The 22228-nt window shown below is 42.6% G+C and overlaps 4 protein-coding genes across 5 annotated transcripts in view; 3 read left to right on the forward strand and 1 right to left on the reverse strand.

The window, feature by feature from the left end:
• LOC119217452 (protein AF-17-like) overlaps positions 1 to 11059 on the forward strand; it is a 16369-nt gene extending 5310 nt beyond the window's left edge. Inside the window, exons 6-19 of the mRNA XM_062564378.1 lie at positions 551 to 658; positions 904 to 993; positions 1083 to 1230; positions 1328 to 2098; positions 2550 to 2749; positions 3276 to 3393; positions 3604 to 3670; positions 4007 to 4155; positions 5960 to 6160; positions 6514 to 6590; positions 7203 to 7573; positions 7720 to 7825; positions 8146 to 8358; positions 8450 to 11059. Of these exons, the coding sequence (XP_062420362.1) occupies positions 551 to 658; positions 904 to 993; positions 1083 to 1230; positions 1328 to 2098; positions 2550 to 2749; positions 3276 to 3393; positions 3604 to 3670; positions 4007 to 4155; positions 5960 to 6160; positions 6514 to 6590; positions 7203 to 7573; positions 7720 to 7825; positions 8146 to 8358; positions 8450 to 8485 (2655 nt within the window). The 3' untranslated portion in view covers positions 8486 to 11059. The remainder of the gene's footprint in view (positions 1 to 550; positions 659 to 903; positions 994 to 1082; positions 1231 to 1327; positions 2099 to 2549; positions 2750 to 3275; positions 3394 to 3603; positions 3671 to 4006; positions 4156 to 5959; positions 6161 to 6513; positions 6591 to 7202; positions 7574 to 7719; positions 7826 to 8145; positions 8359 to 8449) is intronic.
• A 220-nt stretch (positions 11060 to 11279) lies between these two features.
• Positions 11280 to 13068, forward strand: LOC119217454 (CDGSH iron-sulfur domain-containing protein 3, mitochondrial-like). Its single transcript, XM_037471100.2, has 3 exons — positions 11280 to 11482; positions 11901 to 12017; positions 12582 to 13068. Exons 1-3 carry the CDS (start codon positions 11408 to 11410, stop codon positions 12768 to 12770), a joined length of 381 nt encoding a protein of 126 aa, XP_037326997.1. The 5' UTR covers positions 11280 to 11407; the 3' UTR covers positions 12771 to 13068.
• Positions 13069 to 13837: 769 nt separating this feature from the next.
• On the forward strand, positions 13838 to 15440 carry LOC119217455 (CDGSH iron-sulfur domain-containing protein 3, mitochondrial-like). Its single transcript, XM_037471101.2, has 3 exons — positions 13838 to 14171; positions 14526 to 14642; positions 14722 to 15440. The coding sequence occupies exons 1-3, from the start codon at positions 14085 to 14087 to the stop codon at positions 14905 to 14907; spliced, it is 390 nt and encodes a 129-aa protein (XP_037326998.2). The 5' UTR covers positions 13838 to 14084; the 3' UTR covers positions 14908 to 15440.
• Positions 15441 to 15523: 83 nt separating this feature from the next.
• LOC119217453 (polycomb group RING finger protein 2-like) lies at positions 15524 to 21004 on the reverse strand. 2 transcript variants are annotated; one of them, XM_037471098.2, is made up of 9 exons: positions 20870 to 21004; positions 20053 to 20180; positions 19565 to 19661; positions 19424 to 19479; positions 19212 to 19341; positions 18872 to 18911; positions 18640 to 18738; positions 17661 to 17741; positions 15524 to 16741 (listed from the first exon to the last, which is right to left on the reverse strand). In XM_037471098.2, the coding sequence occupies exons 2-9, from the start codon at positions 20168 to 20170 to the stop codon at positions 16361 to 16363; spliced, it is 1002 nt and encodes a 333-aa protein (XP_037326995.2). In that variant the 5' UTR covers positions 20171 to 20180; positions 20870 to 21004; the 3' UTR covers positions 15524 to 16360. The 2 variants fall into 2 exon arrangements, with proteins under 2 accessions (XP_037326995.2, XP_037326994.2); XM_037471097.2 differs by lacking the exon at positions 20870 to 21004 and having other exon boundaries at positions 20053 to 20852.
• Between the last annotated feature and the right edge of the window lie 1224 nt (positions 21005 to 22228).

Here is a 22228-nt window from a genome sequence, read left to right on the forward strand (position 1 = left end):
ATAATTACAATACTTTTTATTGCTTTTATTAATTTATTCATTATAAGGTCCAGCTGTCCTTTCTATCAATATTGCAGTAATGGATTCAGTTTTTTCGTTTAATAATAAAGTGTGATATTGTTCATATTTTTATTTGATTTACAGCACCCTGTTTAGTTGTGTTCTTTTCCTCCACATAACTGTTGTGGCTGTGAGTAGGGATGGGAATAGAGAACCGCAAGGTCATCAATATATTGATTCATTTTTCCTTAACTGTTGCCCATGCAACAGGAGGTCAAGCTTGCGTCACATTAATTAGGTTGCAAAATTACTTGAACATATTTTTACAATTCTAAACGGGTGGAGTCTGATTCCACCTGGCAGGTGTACAATCTTTGTAGGACCTCCGCCTTGTGCTTGCTTGGCCTCGCCGGTTGCATTTGCTCTGTGGATTTACGCCATGAGCGGCTCCATTTCCCCTTGGACAGGCCCAGGGGGAAAGGGCGCCCACATCTTTTAAGTTTTATTTGGTCTTGAGACCATGCTTATTTTTTCATTTCGGGTTTTACAGCAGAAGAAGTTGCGCTCCAGTGAAAATACAAGTAGCTCCTTCAGTCATGCCCGGAAGCTGTCAAGCTCTCCGCCACAAGACAAACATCACCACCACAGACCGAGGAAGGTAAGCGTTAGTGTTAAATGTAAAACTTCACCGATTTTACAGAGATAAAGTTCTTGTCTGTGGGCTAGTTTTAAAGCAACATTATGAATTGAGATCTTTTGCAAATTTAAAGTTTTTAAAAATCAAGGTTTTTGTCATAGAGATTAAGAGAATGTTCAAGTATTTATGGTTGTGTATGCTTGTTTGTGTTTATGTTTGCACAACCTGGTTTGGCTCTTAAAATACCTGTCTTGATGTCTATTCAGAGTCATAAGGACAAGATTCGGCAGAAAGAGCGCCACAAAAAGTCTTCTGACAGCCTGGGCTCATCCGTGATGACCAGCAGTATAGAAAAGGTATGAAAAGCCACCAAACAGGATGACTTTGACATGCTGGCCACTTTGGTAAGTAGTCCCGCTAATCTAGTTGGAACATGTGTGTAAAGATATCCTCCAGTCACCACAACAGCAAGGACAGTGAAGGAAAGTCCAAGAAGCTGAGCTCACACGGCCACAGTCACCGCAGCAAGAAGACGGGAAGCACCGGCAAGAGCTGCTCCTCCTCCTCCTGTTCCTCCAGTCCATTCAACGCAGGTATTTGCACAATGAAATAGGAGACGGAGTTAGACGCTGACCCGGTGACACGAAGGGTAATAACAGCAATTAACTCAAATCCCTTTCTATGTTGGAGGTGGCTCACTGTCCTCCGCCCAGGATTTCCATTCGTTCTCGTCGTCGGCGGCGCGCCTGGAGCGCGATCACGACCAAAGAGGAGACGACCACAGTGGCGAGGAGCGCCACAGGAGGCCAGCAGTGCAGGAGGAGGAGAACAAAGAGGACGATGAAAAGGGAGACAAAGATGAGGAGGAGGAGGAGGAGGACAGTAAATACCACAAGCCACCAGCTTTGACTCTTGCTGATGGCCCACTGGCAGGGTCACAGGGTCACGACCGGTCGGAGGGCAACTCGAGCCCTTTCGAGAACAAGGTCACTATTTCCACCTTTGGGTCCATCATGCGCATCACCTCTTCGTCGGGGCTGGGCAGCAGTTGCAAGATCCGAAAGATCTCCTCCTCCGGGGACTACAAGCCCTCCAAGAGTCTTTGTAAGCCGTCTCAAATCAGCACGCCGCCCATCCTGGAGGAGGCGGCCCAGGAGGACAAAGCCACGCCTCCGCCGCTCCCCCGCGAGAGGCGGCACCGCGGCAACAAGAAGAGCAGCCACGGTCCAGGGCGCCCCCGGGGCAGCAAGAACCGAGAGAGGAGGGAAGAGGAGCATCACCATCACCGCGCAGCGCCGCCTCCTCCAGCCTTAACCTCCTCGCTCCACCCGAGCCCGTCCTCCGTCCCTCACCCCGCCTTCACCTCTGCGCTGCCTCCCGCGGCCGTCTCTTCTTCCTCTTCTTTCTCCTCCTGCGCCGGCGTATTTTCCACAAGCCGTGGCAACTCTCTGCTCAGCTCCGGTGAGTCTACGCGAGTGGGTGTGTGTGGTAGCCCTCTGGCTTCCTGTGTGAGAGAGCACACAACATCAACAAAAAAAAACACTTGTATTCATTTGCAGCTGGATTCTAAAGTGATGAAATGTTTCCACTTCACATTTGCCATGTCAGCACCACAGTAGCAGCTTATCTGTAATTCAGAACCTCAGAGGGTGTTATAACGAGCCATTGGATACTGTTGATGTAAAGGTCACTGTTTGCACACACAAGGGTTTTAAATTCAGGATATTGTCCTAGATGGTGGTTTTGTGTGATCTGCACACATCGTTCTAGATTTCCTGCCCTACTTACAGACTGATTCTCTTGTGAGCTCAAACACCCGGCTGCCACGTTTTGGGGCGTGTTATAACCTCTCGGATGATAATAGTTACTTTTTCTTTTTTTTTAACCTAAATGTATCTTCCCCGTCCCTCAGGGATCTACTCCAGCCTAAAGGACCCTCTTGCACTGGGTGTGGGTGTCTGCAGTGCCCCTCTCTCCCTGGGTGGAGGGGTGTGCAACACCTCCCTGTCCCTGGGAGGGGGCATGTGTAGCACCCCTCTGTCCTCAGGACTCCTTACGTCCAACGTGTCCTCACTCTCACTTCCTTCAGTCAACGCTGTCTCAAACACACAGGTATTTCAAAGAGTCAGCATGAAGGCTCCCAGGGGGAACTGTTCTGTTCGCTTTATCTCTGCATCGAGTTTCTACTATTGGTGGTATTATTATTAGCACAACCTAATTTTACAGCTGACAAATAATCAACTATTTTGATTATCAGTAAATCATGTAATTTGTTTTCAAGCCAAAAAGACAAACCAGCTTATCAATTGTGAGGACTTTCTGGTTTTCTTTGTTTCATATATTTTAAGTAAATCTCTCGAGGGTTTGGACAGGCATATTGGGTAATATCTCCTTATGCTCTGGAAAATGATTGTGCACATTTTTCACAGTTCTCTGACTTCCTTTCTTGCTTTATAATTTGATTATTGTTATTATAATTAATTATTTCTTCTCGTAGACATAACCATTTAATAAATTAAGACATTTTACTTTACTCATGCTCCTCTGTGCGCCCGCTGTTCTTTTTTTTCACAAGCGCGTCGGCCGTATAAAGAGATTTCTTCTTTTCGCCAGATGTTGACGTTCACTTGTGTCGTAGGTCCATCCGGGTTCCAGCACCGGCTACAGCCTGACCTCCAGCCAGCCATTCGCCGGCTGCCTCTCCACAGGCCCGACACTGCCGCCGCTACTGACCCAGGCGCAGACCTCACTGCCAGGTGAGCGGCCGTGATACGTGATCTATCTGCATTTGTGTAGAAACTGGAGCTAGTTTTAGATTAGCTTCCTCAAAAAGGCCTCCTCTTACTCGTATGTTCCGGGTTCCAGCACCGTCTCACAGATCCATCAAAGGAAACTCAGCATGGTTTAAATCTATCTATTAAATAAAAGTATAAGTAAAGTTCACAACTCTTTGTCCCAATTGTCAGAGTCGGACCTCGATGACTGTCGCTTCCCGTGTCAGGGGATCTCGCCCAGAGAGAGTCTTTCTTCACAGTATGTCTCATTTCATTTTTATTGATCTGTTTAATGACAAGTTGGGGAAATTACATGATTTAAAATCCATATTCAAAATGAGCGAGCGAATAGACGTCTCATAGATCCATCAAAGGAAACATCTTTTGGATAAAGTTTCTGTTTCTATTTCTGTAACAGTAACAGGAAACAGGACGTGAATGGCAGCGAGTTAACTAACAAAGCGACTGGATGAGAAAGAAAGACTAACCACAGCCACAGGATTTTGATGGTAGTTTCCCAGCTGTGCTGCAGCGATGACTTCTTCTTTCTTTCTGACTCCTTGTTGGGTTTCTTCTTCTCCTCCTCCACACGTAGGTCTCCCATGAGCTGTCTCCCCCTTCTGTTTGACCAAAGGGACGTGTTGAGTGCGGGAGTCAGAGCTCGGCCCGAGAACGTCCCTCCGGCCAGCTCCCACATCGAGCTCCTGTTGGAGAAACACGGCAATGGGGAGATGGGAGTCAACAGTGAGTGGCACCAAACAGTGGTTACCTCGTGGCTCCCAGGCAAAACTACAGAGAGGATGTGTTCATTTTGCCGGAGCTCTTAAAATATCATTTGAATTATACAATGTTAGAAAGGGAATAATCTTACAGCTAGTGGTCATACTAAACTAGACATAGGAAAAATCTATTTACACAAGATTCTCTTTACAGACTGGCACTTTGCACTTCTCTCTGTGAACTATTTAGTAGGGTTTTACCAAATAGTTTAAAGCTTCCTGCAGAATCTTGATATTCACATTCCAAATGAACATTTGAATGTGGCGCAGTTCATTATTTTTAGTCTTTGCCTGTCTATTCATTCTATTTTAAACTGGTATTTCAGCAGTTTCAGGCTATTCTAAACCATTCCTGCAGATGCTTTTACAAACTCTTGAAAGGAGTTAATTTCATGAATACAGAAATAAGGCCTTAATTGGTATTAAAATGTCCTCAATAAATCAATAAATAAATAAATGAATGAAATTCTGATTTTATTATAAGTTTTTATTATTATTATTAGTTTTTCTGACATTGCAGTTTCAAAACAATTGTTAGCATTTATTTTTGCCTTTCGTAATTAATGTCGAACCGATCAATAGAGGGTAACAATACAAAATTGTAATTGGTAGTTGGTCTTAAATATTAAAAGAGTAATTTGAACCAGTTTGTTTGACTTATGTGGCTTAGGGCATTGTGTTTATGAATGTCTGCACCCCTATTGATGATAAATGTGCTTGTAAACGCTGTTGAGGACAGAAAATAGCACAGCAAGAGATGGCATGTTGTGACAATATGAAAAGCAGCTTTAACAGCATCACCTGCTGACCGCTTGCTTTTTTGCTCTTTTTTTGTTCCTCCATCCAGTGATATCACAGTGCTTTCATTTTCCCTCATCCTTTTACTCTTTCTATTCTTTTTACCATCGTATTTTTTCTTAAATATGTCCATTTAAATGCATTTAAATTCCCAGCTTCTGTGAACTGCAGTCTGCACCTTAGATGCATTTCTCTGTACCCTGAGGAGGGTTCACTTTAGACTGAGTGTTAACTACTGTTCCACTCTGCATGGAAGTGTATTTGTTCTCCCAGTCTGTGATGTCATGCTTTGTTAGAGCCTTTATCCAGGAAAGGACTTGAGGAAATTGACGTCTTCCTCGCTTTCCTGATCTCTTTTTTTAACTTTAAATTGGCGCATATATGTGCTGTTGGTTAATTGTCCTAATTATGTTGTTTCAATTGGCAGATAACTGTATTACGCACTTTTTTAAATTTTCAAGAATTAATATTCTGCAGACCGAATGAATGGGCCACGAGTTGACAATATTTATCCTACGTAATAAAGACTAATTAGTTTCTAGTGAGCAGTAAATTGACCTGTCAGACAATTACCAGTCATCATCATTTGTAGGGTTAGGATGGAGATTTCCCCATGCGCTTTATTGTTTAAGCAATAGCTAATTTATCCTGATAGATGCATTCAGCTAATGGGAATATTATAAAATCACTTCTCAGTATTCATTTTTTGACATAAGCAACACACTTTAAATTATGACTGACAAATTTAGATGGTTGACAAAATTGGAAGAAGATTTAACAGACAAATTCTGAGCACAGCCCCTCACATTTAGTCATTTGTGGTCTTCTCATCCATGTTGTTGCTCAACTCATTTGAAAGGTCCTTTTCCGCATCACATCCCACTCGAAACTACAGTAAAATATTGCGAGCATACCTCCACTGAGATGCTGTTCCTTTATGTTGACCCGTCTGTCCTCCCTGCCTCTTGTAGTTGTGGAGATGCTCCAGTCGCTCCACTCCCTGCAGCAGGAGAACCAGCGCCTACAGGACCAGATCCTCTGCCTGACGGCCAAGAAAGAGCGGCTGCAGCTGCTCAACACGGATCTGGCCGTGTCTTTCCCTCCACACTTTCATTCCGCCCACGGCGCCATGCACACCTCAGCCCAGATCAACTTCCTGTCATCCAGCCAAGGTCCGATTCTTAATCTCTTCGACCCCCACTTTCAAACAAGGAAGGATATTATGGCAGCAGATGTGTGGGGGATAAACTGTCCTTCAACTGACTGTTAATTTCCGTATTCTGCACTGCATATTTAAAGCCTTAAATCAATGCATCCAATTTCCCATTAAATCATGCCTAATAACACAAAATAACATAGTAAAATGCAGTGCACAGGCCATAGGTCATTTTGAACATATATGTCCATGTACACCAAGAGGCTACAAATAGACGCTCTGGTGATTTGTTGATATGGACACGTGAGGCATTTTAACATCCATTTAACAAATGTTTTGACCCTGTCTTTGTGTCTCTCTTTTCCTCAGACCTCCTGGGCACCAATAAGAGTCCTCTGTCCAAAGGCTGCTTCATGAATGACGCCTCCTTTGTTACCTCATCTGAGGTGAGGACCTGTACACGCTTTTCTTACCTTGATCACATCTTATAAAGAAAACTACTCGATAGTTCCAAGCCTCAATCATGACTTTGTCATTCAAATGTTTGATCAGTAGTTAAATGCTATTGAGTGCTACTCCTACCTATATTTCATTCTGTTTAAATTTGGCCTTTCTGCACAGTTGAAAATACCACTGTAACAATATTAGTGATATACCGTTTAGATATTTACATAAAATTCTAGTTGGTGCTGCATTGTACGGTTTCTGATCCAAAATGTTCCAATAACTACAGAGTGCTGTAAAAATAAGATTCAAATATAAATGTAACCATTTCCAGTACTCTCAAAATGGTTTTATTTAAAAATAAATCCTGCTTTCAAAGCTTTTTGTTGGCATTTAACCTTTCAAAAACATTTTCCCTGAAGTAGATAAAATCCTCTCCTGCTTGTTGCACACAAAGGGAGGTTATAATTATTGGAATACTATTGTTTTGATGATGCTTCTTGATTTGAAAAAAGATTTGGATGTGATGCTCTGTGCGGCCCTACTCTAAACGTCATTGCAACGGCAATGAACATCTAAAGCTGAGCGCTACGCTGCCTTTTCATCTGTTTCAGGAGCTTCACTCTGCCAGTCCGTCCCGCAGTAGCTCCTCCCTCTCCTTCCAGAGTACTCCTCCCCCCCAACAGAGTCCCGCCTCCTTCGGCCAGCCCGTGCCCAACGGCCTGAGTCGAGGCTTCGCTGATGGCTCGGGGCCCTCCAATCAGGCTGTCGGCTCCTCTTTGCCCGTGGTGGGCGGGCTCATGTCGTCCCTGGCAGGAAGTCCTCAGCTGAATATGAACGGCGTGCTGGGCGCCCTGAACGGCGTGATCCAGTCTCCTGTGCAGAACGCCCCTCAGCCCAGCCTGCCCGCTTTGCGCCCCCAGCCTCCACCGCTCAACCCCCAGGCTCTGGCACAGGGCTTCCAGCTCCCCAAGGGTGTGAGCGCGTAAGTCCCAAGTCGGCCCGAGGAAGAAAAATCACTTTGAAGCGAATTCTTGTTTTGTTTCAGCGCGTTTGGGTCTGGCATTGGTAGGGGAATCGTTTTGATCTTCGGGTGTGTAATGTGGCCGTGTGTCGCTACGTGTGTTTCAGGACTTCTCTCCTGTCAGAGCAGCAGAAGCTGCTTCTTCTTGAGCAGCAGCAGCAACAGCAACAGCAGCAGCTCCAACATTTCCTCACCTCACAGAACTTCACTCCTGTAATAATTCACACTTACTGTCCCATTCCATGTGCATCTTATCATCAAATATGATACGCTGGGGATTCAAAGCATCCTGTCATTATTCAATTTAATTGATATAATAAGAATGTCAATTCATAGCAATTTAATTTTAGGATTAATATTGCTAGTGTCTGGTGGATTACCCAGTAAAAAACTTCAGACTAGTTTTTTAAAGTCTCTCACAAACATGTAACGTGTTGGGTAGAAAGAATACTTGTAAAGCTGCTTTTTGGCAAATACCATTACTAAAGCATATCGATATTCTCATGGTCATATTTAAAATCCTCCCCCCCCAGGAGCAGCAGGTGATGGTGTGCCAGATGCTGCAGCAGCAGAGACAGAGGGAGCTGCAGCGCCTCACGCTGACGGGAGCACTCGCCTCCAACCCAAACTCCCCCATGATCGCCCCGTCACCCACCCTGCTGTCCTCCGCCACAGCCTCCCCCCTACAGGGCGGCCAGGGAGGCAGCCTCTTCGGCCTGCAGGACAGTGCTCTCCACAAGCCCGGGGTGAGCAGCACTGCGGGGGCTTCTCGTTGGGATCCAATGGCGTTAACGTTTTTTGAAAATTGAAGAACCGTTGTGTGATTTGTATTTTCAGGCGACGGGAGAGAAGGGTGGAGACAAGAATGGGTGATGTTTCTTGATTTCACAGGAGCAGCTCAAATGAAGAAGTGGGGCATGGCAGGCGGCTTGAAGAGCTACGGTCAACTGACATGACTCCTGAACGCGTCTCGTTCCTTTTGTCATCTTTATATTCCACCCTCTGGAATGAATGTATAACAGGATGGACGTAAACGTCAAGGTGGAGTTTTTCGTGTTTTTGAAATTCTTCAAATCAGAGGTTCTTCTCATAGTTTTTGTTTTGTGTAGGCAGCTTTCAGAGAGCATGAATGCAGTGGTCTCTTCCTTAATTGCACTACTTTGTTAACTAGACCAAGTTGAGTTCCTGCTCATCCCTGCAGGTGCTGTGGAGGATTTTGGTTTAAAGTGTGAACTTGAGGTCAGAGCGTTTTTTTCGCTGACTTCTACAGCACTGAACATTTGTGATTTCCGTGCATGGCTTTGAGCCAGAGTTTCCCTTCTGTCAGTGAGACTCACAAACGTCTGGCACTTCTTGCGACCTTTAACTGTCTTCCTTGATATTGTGTCTTCCCTTTGTGTTCACCCCACTTCATCCAGATCTTCTGTATGTTGCAGCCCCTCAACGGCACTTACTATGTAAAGGATAGTTATACTCATTTCTGATCTATGGTTAGTGGCATTTCAACTTTAAGCTAGTTATTACCTCAGATGTTTCTGCCGCTTGTTAACAAATGTTGTGCTCAGTTATTGCCGCAAAAGCCTTCACTGGATATAAATGCCCACCAAAAAGGTCGATCTGTAAGGTAATAACCCCCATAAATGTAAAAATGGCACTTCGAAAATGGCGCCATTCTCCACTAGAACCTGGATTCAACACGTTGAATCATGTTGGGCTCCAAATGAGAGTTTCTAAAGAATTTTATATCTTCCCAGTTGCTATCGAGATTAAGCAGACAAAACCAAACATTTGGAAAATTGTAAGTAAGAATTTTTTTTTTCTTAAACAAGTGTGCACTTTGCATGTTAGTAGCCAACAAAGCAAATTCTCCACCAACACCTTTAAGAAGGATGCTCGGTACTTTCTAGCCCACTAGGGACTGACAGCTTTTTGATTTCTGTGAATATTTTGCACTCCTCTTCCTGAAGAGTCCGTTTATTATTATGTTACTTCCATACATATACAGTATATTCCTTTCATGTTCACCAACTAGTTGTTCTTTTAGCAATACTGGATAGATAATGCCTTAATGATGCTAGAGTTACAGAGAAAACCATGAGCCCAAAGGCTCTTACTCTCTTGTCGTCTTTCTTTGATAGTGTTTTTTATCTCGGGGTATAAGGAGGTGAAAAGACCTTTCCTAAAAACCTGTTTATACTATTGATAGCTAAGCGAGGATTTCAAAAGTCGAATCGTGTGAATAACCGTATAGTGGTAACTGAAGTGTCCACGGTGTCATTTTTGTGTGGAGATTGCAATGTTCTTTAGTCGTTTGTGCTTCAGAGAAGTGAGTTACGAGGACTGAAGGAGAAGCTCAAAGTTTAGGGGTCATAGGAGACGGGAGTGGTAGCTGTTGTTCTGTCACGACGTTGTGCGATGCATAGTGTAGCTGTTATCAGGCGGTGCATGAGTCCATTTAAGAACCGAAGCCAATGTAGAGATAAGTGTGTCTTTCCTTCCAGCTTCACTTTGTCACACAACGCCTCCGCTTTGGCTCTGTTTTACTAACGGAGGCTATTCGCAAACTAAGGGATTACTTTATTTTATTTTCTCCCGCGTGTCTCACTCGTTTGCAATCCTGAACATGATCTCCCTTACATGTGATATGTCGAGTGCTCGATGATTTGGTTAGCAGCCACTGTAGACGTCATAAAGGAACTTCTAGCAGCTCACTAGTCTGTGATGAATACTGTAGCAGTGACAAAAGGAGAATGTTGATCCTGTCCTTAAAGACATGAGCCAACGCGTCGACCAAGTATGTCCTCGTTAGTGCCCTCTCAAGGGAGGCAAAGTCCAGACACACAATCGTGTTTGAGAGGGTGGTGCCGAGGTTTTCTGAAGCGGTTGTTTCTTTCTCATGTTGCACTGGGGCGTTTTTGGGCCCAATTGTAAAATCGTTTTGAGTACCTTTTCAATTTTGTTGTATATTTTAATATGTTTGTGTAGAAACACATTCATTCTTTTAAGCTTTTAAGTTTGGGTGACTAAGATAATCCATGTTCTGAATGTCGTACTGTGTATCTTTTTATGTGTTACAACATTTAAGCACCTGATACTGAATGAGGCCAGAGAGGGAGTTACCGACTGGGATATGAATCGCATGAAATGCAGTGACATATCTCAGATGTGTTGCTAAGTACCAAGTAATAACTATGCATCATTTTAAATGCATTGTTCCCTGAAAAAAAAGAAATTAACTGAAATGAGCACTGAATTTTAAAAAAAGGACAAGGATGTTGTCATTGTACAGTGTATTTGTTTGAGAGAATTGATCAAAACAAATTTGACATTATTCAGATTAAAAGCCCTGTAAAGTATTTTGATATTTTTGTGTGTAGAATTAAAAAGAATGAGTTTAAACGATTTTTTTGTCAATAAATGTATTTTACCGAGTTGTTTTACATTTTCTCTCTGGTGTGGAATTGTTTATCTGTTACTAGTTTGTGTGCTCCAATAGAAATTAATTCATACATTGGAGTTTTTACCATTATAAGCAAATACCTCAAATATATTTGACGGTAGTTTAAGGTGCAGCGGACGGGGGCGGACTCCACCTTTTTCAAATGTAATGAATGAACGTGTGCGAGGAGGAAGTCGGGGGAGGCAGAAGCAATTGAGGGAGTGGCTTCAGGATCTGCTACCAGGGGAGCAGAGGCCATATTGTCAGAAGTCCGTCCAAGTCTCGGGAGGCACCTTTTCGTTCACTCGTGCGGGATTCTCGGGAGTTGCGGGATCACACCGTTTGGTCGCGTGAACATGATCTCGAGCAGCTGTGTGGTCGCAGTGCGGAGAGGATGGACGCAGACCCTCAGGAGACTTCCTCCCGTCCTGGTGAGCGACCTTTACAAACTTCAAAAGTCTTTCCACGTTGATTGTTTTTTTTCTCCTTCCGTGGCTCCTTTTGTATGTTTTTTTTCCCCCGGGGACAATTAGTGCCGAGTCATGGTAGGAAATCTAATGTAGGCTTCCTTTGCTTTCTCTTTTCCAATGGAAACTCCAAACACGACACCTACCGGTTAGATCAGCTGTCCAACAATACGTGTGTATGGTGTCTACATACATATATGTATATATGAATCTATGCATGTGTGAATATATGCAATTTAGTAGGTTTTATATTCTGTGTATGTGTGTGTGTGTGTGTGTGTGTGTGTGTGTGTGTGTGTGTGTGTGTGTGTGTGTATATATATATATATATATATATATAATGTGATTCTCTGTGCTGTGTTGTGATGCTTCCTGCCTGCAGGTTCCGTGCTGCCTGCAGTCCACACAACCTGTGGCTGCAGCCCGGCTGCCCTACAGAGTGAAGCTGTCTGCTGGGAAACGCTACGCCTGGTGTGCTTGTGGGCACAGTAAGAAACAGGTGAGTATGTTTGACCAGTTCCAATAGGGCGTAGCAGTTTGCTGGTGGAGACTGAAATTTACTGTAATTTGTGGCTGACCACAATGAAGATCACCAACCGATGGCTGAGGTCATTGTTTTCTACGTTATCACACTTCACTTCAAACTAGTCTGATATTTCCAGAGATCCCCAGTTTAAAAAAAAAAACTATTATATAATTTCCACTTCTGTTTTCTTCTATTTACTTGTCCCAGTTGGGAGAAACACACACATGCACCAGCATGAGATCAAAGCAATAAGCTGTCAATGGACCATTTATTTTTAGCTACCAAAAAAAAGGTTCAAGCGTACATTATTTGTAGATGCTGCTCACTGTAATACACTGACTATGGATAAGTATCTCCTACAAGCCTACGTCAAATAATCAAAATAATCCCTGAATCAGAACTAGGGCCCTGTAAATGACACGCTTAAATATGTTCACATAACATTTAAATAAAACTTTCAAAATGAATACAAAATTATTTTTTATTACTCAAGACTATTTTCTACAGTGTTCACGCATTCTCTTTTTTGTTTGTCAGCCTTTCTGTGACGGAACTCACTTGTCAAAAGCTCCAACTATCCATCCTCTGCGCTTCACCCCTGACAAAGACAAGGCTGTCATGCTGTGTGCCTGCAAACAAACCAAGGGCGCACCGTACTGCGACGGCTCACACTTCAAGGTCATCTTCCAGGATTTAGTGAAGTCGATAAAAGGCGTCTTTAAATGAAGAGCATGAAAAGCGTCTAACCTTGGAGGTTAAGGTGCAGTAAACGGAAGTGAAACGTTGTGATGTTTTTCATACTTTTCAAAATTTGATTTTCTTTGTAGGAATTACATTGCTTTTTTGATGATAAGATTTCAACAGAATATCGTATACCCATTAAAACATGCATGAAAATAAAGTGTTGAGAAGATGAAACACTCAAAACAACCTATTTCTGCAGTATGGAACATTATCATACAGCCGAATAACTGGAGCCAGGGCAGATGTTTGCATAAGTTCTATTAAACATGTCTTTTATATCAATTGGGTTGTGTTCTTCAAGGTTACAAGGATAATTCATTGTTATTGTAAATAAGAAGAACACAAGCACAAAATGTATGGTGACAGCAGGCTATAGTGTACTGGGTATAGTTTTTTTCTATCCAATGGGCAAAGGCGGGTGGCTAATCAACTGATTAGGATTTGATGAGGGGGGGCGGCAACATTTTTGCACACCGTTGTAGCAAGTATAGTAATTGACGGTGGTGGAAGCTACCTTAGCGAAGCAGTTACAGCTGACTATTATATATTTAATTTTCATTTATTGATTTTTAGTCTTCTTTACATTCTCTTAGTTGTATTTTTCTTCCACAAGATTTTTTATGAGATTTTTCCACCCAATATATTTCGACTTTTTTTTCCATTGCATGTTTTTTGACTTTTTTTCCCATCACAAATATTTAACCAAATATTTATTTACTGTCTTTTTTAATTATATTTTTCAACCTAATGACATATGAGATTTTTTGACCAAATACTTTTTTTCGATGTCATTGTTTTTAACCTAAAATATAACTATAGAATAACAACATGTTGGTTCTTGGGCCAAAACTAAGGGTTCCCAAATTCTAAGAAACAGAAAAGACTGCGGAAGTACACCCGTGTACTGGTTCCCTACAGCCGCTTATGAAGGTCCGACCTACAGTATGTTTTGACAGCAAATCACACCCATTAAATCCGCCGCTAACCGGGATCCGCCCCAGGATTGGTTCAACTTATCATACGTCACTCTACCGGAAGTGATTCCTCCAATCCCGTTGACCCATTTTCAGGCTACTACATTTAGCGTTACTTCCAAAGAATTTGCCTTGAGACTCTTTTCTGTTTCTCAAAATTGTCCTTTTCTTTATCTTTCTATTCGTTACGATTGTTTTCACCATTATTAATTAACATTTTTGCTTACTTAACGTCCACGGTTGTTTTAAATGCACGACACTGACTGAGCAGCACCTAACAAGCAGAGGTCGCATTGACGCGACGTCAAGAGTCATTGGAAACATGAACCCTCTGGTGACCAGATTCAACTTAAAATGGACACATTTAACCCTGCGGCAACCTTGGAGAACCGCTATAGCAGGTACTAAGGTAAGTGAAGTCCTATATTTGATGTGGTCTTTTGTAAATATGACATGTTTGGGATAACGTTGAGAGTGTCTCTCTGGCCTTCATTGACCATTCAATGAAGCCCAGAGTGTCTCAGATTTGAGACACCTGATCACAGATAATATGGATGTTGATGACCAGACAATGTTCGGCAGTGCTCAGCTTCTCTTCCATGTATTGTTTAATCATACTAAAAGTACTGCTTTAAGAGCATGCACATGCGTCATAATAAATTCAGAATTAAAAATGTGTTTACTTCAACCAACTTTGGCATTGCAGAACATGTGGATTTTCACCCTACTACATTACTGCATGACTTTTTATGTACGTTCGCAGGTGCAGCTCTCCACACTTCCATCAGAACCTGTTGTCCCCTTCAAGAAGCCTTTCAAAGTGGAGCTTATTGGTGGGAAGCGTTACTCGTGGTGCGCCTGTGGACACAGCAAGAATCAGGTGAAAACCACCCTTTGACTTCACCTTGCATCACACCTGTCTGAAGTCCTAAATATTCTCTTATCACTTTATCTTTCAGCCGTTTTGCGACGGAGCCCACAAGACCAAAGCCCAAGGCTTGTCCCCGCTACGTTTCGTCCCCGAGAAAGACGCCACAGTTTGGTTGTGTGGTTGCAAGCATTCAAACAACCCACCTTACTGTGACGGGACGCACAAGCAGGCCTTCATTGTTTCTGCAACGCTACATGAACAAAAAGACTCTTAAAAGTCAGATGGATCTAATCTGAGTATTTATGTTGCTGTTGCACACATTTTTGAACATACATCTCAGTGTTTTAATCTCATTGTTCACACTCTTTGTCTTTTCTATTGAAGACAAAATGTTGCATTAAAACAGTGTTGGACTGTGATAATCTGTTATATAATAGAAGTTTGCATACAGAGATTTTACTGTTTTATACTGAGATGGCTGTGAGATCTTTGTTTTATTACGCCGTATTGGACAATGTTATAAATGATACAGGAAGAGAGACCAGCTGAATGTCTGCCTCACCAGAACAAGGAAATCTTATTGCTGTATGAAGGTTGGGAAACCGTAATATGTGTCATGGCATGTTTAGTCTCTTTAATCCTTTTTGTTTGGCTTCAGTTCATTACTTGAACAATGTATACCGTGTGTGTAAACCTAGCCGTTTCTGCCATTATAATGCAGTGACTAACACTTTAGTCCCTCCATTTCACACAGGTTAGCTCCTTGTGAGAAACAAGCTGTTCATATTAAAAGTCAAGCAAAATTTATTTTATCTAAAGCTCCATTCTTGCTACATGCTTTACAACCTATCACATTCAGGGAATCATAAACAGCACAATCAGGTCAGAAAAACCTAGTAAGTAAACATTTTATTGACCTAAAACATGCACATATGGCTGATAAAAAAATTTAGCATTGCTTGTTGAAAAGAAACAAAAGGAATGTTGAAATGTATGGAACTACAACATATATGGCCAAATATTAAAATCCCTTTTGAGCTCTTCAACTGCCACGAGAGAAAAAAACCATGGTCTGATGACAAACATCTTTTCACAAGCGTGGTAGTGCTAGGAACTTTGTAAATATAAATGCTTCTCCAGTTGGAAAATACTTGTTGGATTGCGTGAGCTGACCTTTGACAAAGTGCATCAACAGTTCAATGTAATGTACCTGTGTTACCTGATGAACAGTTGCTTTTAATGGACACATACAGCAGTAATTAACATGACTGTTTTTCTCTTTACATCCAACTCCTGCAGCGATGAACACTGCAATACCGTTTCATCATTTTGTCCCAAGTGTTATGGAGGCAGATCAATGTTGATACATTTACAGTATGGAAATGAAAAGGACCCACTGCATATACAATACAAAACGATTACAATATCTTGTAAAAAAGATAAGTTTATACATATGTATGCACACATGCCCACATTTGATACATACTGTACAGTTTGTATGTGTGCACTGTTCTAGTCTAAACACACATAAACACACAAACACGCGCGCGCACACACACACACGCGCACAAGTGTCTATTTGGCTGCCCTTCTCGTTCTTTCCCGCTGAAAGATGAGAACCGTAATCTGCCTCCTTTTTGTCCAGAAGGCTCAAGCTCGTCTCTCTATTTAGAAAGAAGGTCGGGGAGCAATTCCAACACTGTCCTCCCCGCTCCCCTCGATGCACGTTAGGTCGTCGGAGGCAACCCGCTCTTGTCGCCCCCTCTCGCCTCCTCTTTGCCGGCCCCGGAGCTCGTGCCGTTGACAGTCACCTTGCGAGCGTTGGCGCCCTGTTTGGAGGCCAGAGTGTGTCGCTGAGTGTTGGTGGTCACCGTGGTACCGTTGGAGCTTTGGATGGCGGGGGGGAGGTTGTGCGACGCGGGGCTGGACTGTGAGGAGGCTCTGGGCGGCTGGGCCGCCGTGTGACTGTGGACTTTGTCACTCTGGGAGTCGCTCTCCGATGTCGGGCTGGTGTTGACGCCGTCGGAGTGGCCCTGGACGGCAGACTGGGGGGGCCTCCTGCGCTTCCTGCTGGGTTTGACCAGATACTGCAGGGGGATGGGTCCAGTCTGCACAGACGTATGCACATTGTTAGGACTGTGGATAGGAGCTCAGCTTTTATTATTCATGGATGACGTCAATAAACATAAAAGCCTCAGTAAATACCCCCAGAGTGAAAGCTTGCGCATGTCTTGAAAAAGGCAGTTAATAGCAAGTGGCTAAATATCAACAAACGGAATACTAGTCGCTCTTTTTGCTTTGTAGTGTCATAAAGACACGTAATTTGTTTCCTCTCTAAAGTTGTTGCTTTTTCTACTTCTGGCAATTGCAGTTGTGTTTCAAAAGTCACGGGTTGTGTTCATTTGTGGTGAACAAAACATTCCAATGTCAAAAGTGTTTTTATCTAAAAAGAAAGAAAAAAAACCCACATAAATGAGGCCAACCATTGCATTCGGTCACATGATCTTCCATATAGATGAAATCTAGTTTGACCCATTGTCAAAGAATACACACATTTAATAAAATGTGTGGACCTCAGCTGAAAAACACATTTTATGGGATTTGTCGACGATAACACAAACATAAGCCCAGCCTCATTTTTTAACATATCCAACTCTAAATATCAGTCACGAGCTCGGAGAACGTCCAAATTAAAATGAAAGTTTATAGTAAATGATCCAAGAAGATCATACCATGGCAGCAAATGCATTTAATGTAAACATGCAAAACAGAACCAAAAATAAAAGAAGCAAAAAATGTTTTTAATCTGACTTATAATTAACTAAGTCTCAACAATGCAGGATTATAAAAGAACAGACATTTTAACCCATTTATACAAATCAAATTTTAGTGCGTCTTTCTCTAAAAATCTTCTTCTATCCATACATATGTTCACATAAAAACAAAACTATGCTAGCTACAGGAAGTCAGAATACAGTATTGTATTTGTGGTCCACAGTTAAAAATGGAATGAAAGCAGCCACTCACTCGTCTCCACTCGTAAAAGTAGGCAATATCCATTAGTGTGTAGTAGTCCTTCAAGTGCTCATCTCCATACAAAACCTCCACCTATAACACCCAGCAAGAAAAATCAAAGTTTAGACTTCTTCATTTGGAAGTTTAGATCTACTCTGCTTCAATGGGTCCCACTGGGTTGTAAAACATGATTCATCTCAACTAAGGTGGATACCAGTATTTTTGGGCTACTGTTTAAGTGAAAGAAGAAGAAAAAAAACACTGTATACAGTACAAAGCCTTTATTGAAGTCAACATCAGTACTGGGAACCCTGACTGGGCCGTTGTCCCGACTTAACTTAAACTTGTGCAATGCAATTTTCTCTGAAATTCTACGAGTGTTATGATGCCGGCAGCCCAGATTTTGCTGGATATGCCTCCCTAATCCCATTCCCAAATGTCCTTGAATATTTCAGGGAACGACTGCATGCATGTGTGCATGCCTGAAAAGGACTTTGTCAAGCGAGTGACCACAATTTTGAACAAAATCTCTCAAGACTAAAGTGAACTACAGGTGTCGATTGCTAAACGACGAGGCGAAAGTTGGGCCTCTTATGATCATTTGTCGTATTAAAAAAGTTATTATACTGGCTAAAAAAAAATAAAAAAGCGGGGAAAGCATTGAAAGCCAATGGAAACAGTGAAGTTATGGGATGCTTTGATGCAACTTCAATGATTTTGCAGCGATGCCACACTGTTTGGGCACATATGATTCGGTCTCTTTTGAACTCTGTTAGCTATAACGTTGCACTTACAGCTCCAATAACAATGTACAGGTTTCACTTTAAAAGCAGACAAATGCCAACACTCAAATTTGACCCCCTATTGTGACAGTATGAACAATTTTAGAGTAACTCCTTCCACACAATGCATTGACATTATTGGAAACCTGGAATTTGGCACACAATCAATACGGCATGAGATTTTGTGTATTGCTTAAGTGTCCACTTACCCGATAGTTGTTGGGAATATCCATCTTGCTACGGAGGAACTTTGCCAAGTGCATGACCGACATCGCTGCTGGGCACTGCAGGAAGCGTTTACCATTGGACTACGAGCAGAAAGGGGAACCCATAAATCCAGGGTGAAGACCCGAAAACCACATTAGACATGGAGAGGCTGGGCTTCAACCACTGCTTTAACCAACATTGTTGTTTTTTTTCAATACAAACATCAAGCTTTACCTTGTCTCCTTCCAACTCTGAATGCTGTCTCTCATTATTTCTGCGGAACAATATCAAATACAAAGAGAAGGTGTTACATAATAATTATCAATTCTTTCCACACATACATAAATCTATATTCAGAGACATACAGCAGGTGTGGATGGAATCGTTTTGAGTGGCAACACGGGTCTTATTCCCCCCTTGTTTATGTAACTACTCATTAATTGTATGTTTAATTCATTCTTCTCTTGTTCGCTTTGTGGATGATCATATAGTTGTTTTGCATTGTTCTCAAAATTGTCTAAAAATCCACCTTGCTGCTTTTTGTAAGAAAAAAACGGAGATATGTTTGACTCACTTGTTCCTCTCGTAGAACTGTATGGACAGACTGATGATTTCATCCTCAGCTATGTTAAACGTCTCCACCACTTCCCCCGGTTCCAAAACACGATTCTCCGCGTAAAAGTCCCGCCTCCGTTTCATCTCATCTGGGATCAGACACACACGTGTCCATTGGCAAAGGAAGGCATCATAAAGTGGTGACGCTTGATTCAAGAAACGTGGTCCTACCTTTGAATAACCCCGGAACAAGCTTATAAACAATATCTTGTAGAGTTTTGTCTGCCCTGGAAAGAAAAGACACTCTCTTTGAAAGGCATGACATTCGGAGAGATTTTCATGGGACACCCTTCATACACAGACATAACTTACCTGATGCTGAGCTGTGGGCAGGTCTTGTGGACCTGAACGTCACATCTGGGGCAGAACTTATTTGTCTCCAAGAAGGCAACGATACAAGTTTTACAAACTGTACGGAGAGAGAAAGGACATCGACATGTCAGGCCCCTGCTCTGTATATTGTAGTGTGGAATGGACTCGGCATCATGGCCACTTTCAATTCAATGCAATACAATGTTACATCACTGCTTTTGATTACTTCATCTTACATCTCATAGACATTGCCTACATGGATGTGAATATTTCACATGCGGTGCATTATTACCGTGCACACAGATGATAAGATTACCAAAATGAGCATCAAGGTGGAGTCACGGTGTGCGACTCAACATCCCCTCACTACCACAGCTCTGCTAAATACATAGAGTTTTAAGATCTGTGCTAATGTCATGCTGGTGTTAAAGCATGTATGCAAACAGTATGCACGCATGTAAGGCAATGATGTCACGTGAGCAACTTACAGGAGTGCAGGCACTCTACAATGGTCGTAGCATCAATTAGGTAACCAGCACACAGTGGGCACGAGAGGTGTGGATTCAGATCTGTGATTTTAATCCGGTTGGGCTGCATTTTATCCATCTGGACAGATCTGCAGTGGAAAACAAATAACACCATGAGAGGTTCTGGTTGCACAGAAACACACAGCAGCCTACGTTCATTCCCCGTATAGTCGGCGAGTGTCCTCAGACGACAATGTCTGCAGCTCGGCCTTGGGACAGCAGGTTGTGAGACCACAACAAAGGGACTTCGTGGTCAACGAGTCCGACTGTTAACGACGTGTCGTGGCGGCGAATAACGCGTGCAGAGCAGGGGGGGTGGTGGGAGTGGAAGAGTCGTGCAGCTGAATGCAGGCGGTGTGCTGGTGCACAGCCTGCGGACTACAGAGTGGCCCCTATAGTGGCCTCATCGTATGCATCCAGCTCTGCCCCGCGACCATCGGACCCGACAAAAGAGCGTTTCGATTTCTCCCGGAGCTCCGCGTGCCCCGACCGGGCGCCGCAGTCCCGCAAACACATCCAGAGAAAACACGGACACTGATGTGGAGGGAGGGGGGGAGGGTGGGCGTGAGGGGAGTGGGATGCAGGAGCCACAGAAAGAGAAAAAAAAAACACACACACACTGGTACACAAAGCAGCCATCTTAAATTCACTGACAGGGCTGTATGAGGAGGCGAACAAGAGAGACTCAAAATGTGACACCGTGCACTTTCGTGCGCGCCTCGGCGAACGGCGGCGCGACGTGCCGCATAAAGAGCGATCGCTGATGCATCGTTCCTACCTGGTTAGACATACAAGTTCCCCTCTCCTCCCAACGAGGATCCGGGTAAATTATTTGGACTTGGGCAGAATTTGCAGCAGCGCCAGAAAATGGCTTTTTCAGCACCGTCAGAGGACTGCCCATTTTGGATCACGTGATATTATTTTGTCGCCTCGTTCACGGGGCATACTGGGTATCAGGCCCCGCGGACTTTTTACACATTCATCTACCCTGCATGGGACCGACACCACTTTTTTCCCCCTTTCTTTTACTGTCTTTGTTTATTAATTAATTCGATATGTTTCACATGAGAAGGAAGTGCCACGCGCTGTGATTGTCTCACTAAATGATTCTAAGGTGAAATGGTTTTGTCTCAGAGGCCCTGCAGGCCTCCTGCCCCCGGGGCGAGCCATGGGTTGGCCCACAAAGAGGTGTGGTTGTGGGATTTTATTTGAAATGTAAATTCTCGCTCCAATCAATTTTTTTTAATTGATCAAAAATGCATTATTTGCATGTAATTTATCAATAGAAGAAATGGCAGGTAAAGCAATAAATCAATGCATAATAAATACATATTTAGAACTACAATTTACATGGTCAGAAAATGTTATGAATGCCTTATAAAATACAGACAATTCTTATAACATTGCAGGGAAACATAGGGGGATTTTTTAAATTCATGGTATTAAATTAATATCTTAACAATTTCTTAAGTTCTCTTTTTCCAACATACTTTGCAACCACAACAAAAGCAGCACATATGGGACAAAATATATATACATATTGGAGAAAATAAAGATGACTACAGTATATGGCACAATACAATGTACCAATGGTGAGTACCCTTTGGGTACATGCAGAGAACATCAAAGCTTTGGTCATAATCCCAGTGTAAGCATGAATAATGAATATGGTGAGTGATGTAAACATAGTGTATTATGATGGAAGCTTTCTGACTGAATGGCCATCTGAGAGGGAAATGCAACGTGGTGAGGTATATGGTGATTGCTTGCTGGAAGATCCTTTGTGTTTCTGCAAATGTCAGTGTTTATTTTTTTTTCTATAATTGAAGACATATCTCATTAAAATCAGAATCATTTGACCATGTATTACTCATGTATTTGTATTTGTAACTGTGAAGGGTTGTTTTGAACCATGAGGTGGCCTAAAGAGGAATTTCGTCTGGTTTTAACCATGATGACATAAATTGTTGAGACTTGTTGTCAAAAAGCTTCGATGCATGTACAATTCTAAATGATAGAAACAGGAGATACACTGTTATCCAAATTAAACAAGAAAGTTGAAAAATAAAAACACTGGGTGTTTCTACAGTGATATACGTATAACTGTTTTAAGACTATTTAAAGCTAGTCTTTCCCC

The sequence above is a fragment of the Pungitius pungitius genome, chromosome 9 (genome assembly GCF_949316345.1).
Source record: "Pungitius pungitius chromosome 9, fPunPun2.1, whole genome shotgun sequence".
Taxonomy (NCBI): Eukaryota; Metazoa; Chordata; class Actinopteri; order Perciformes; family Gasterosteidae; genus Pungitius; species Pungitius pungitius.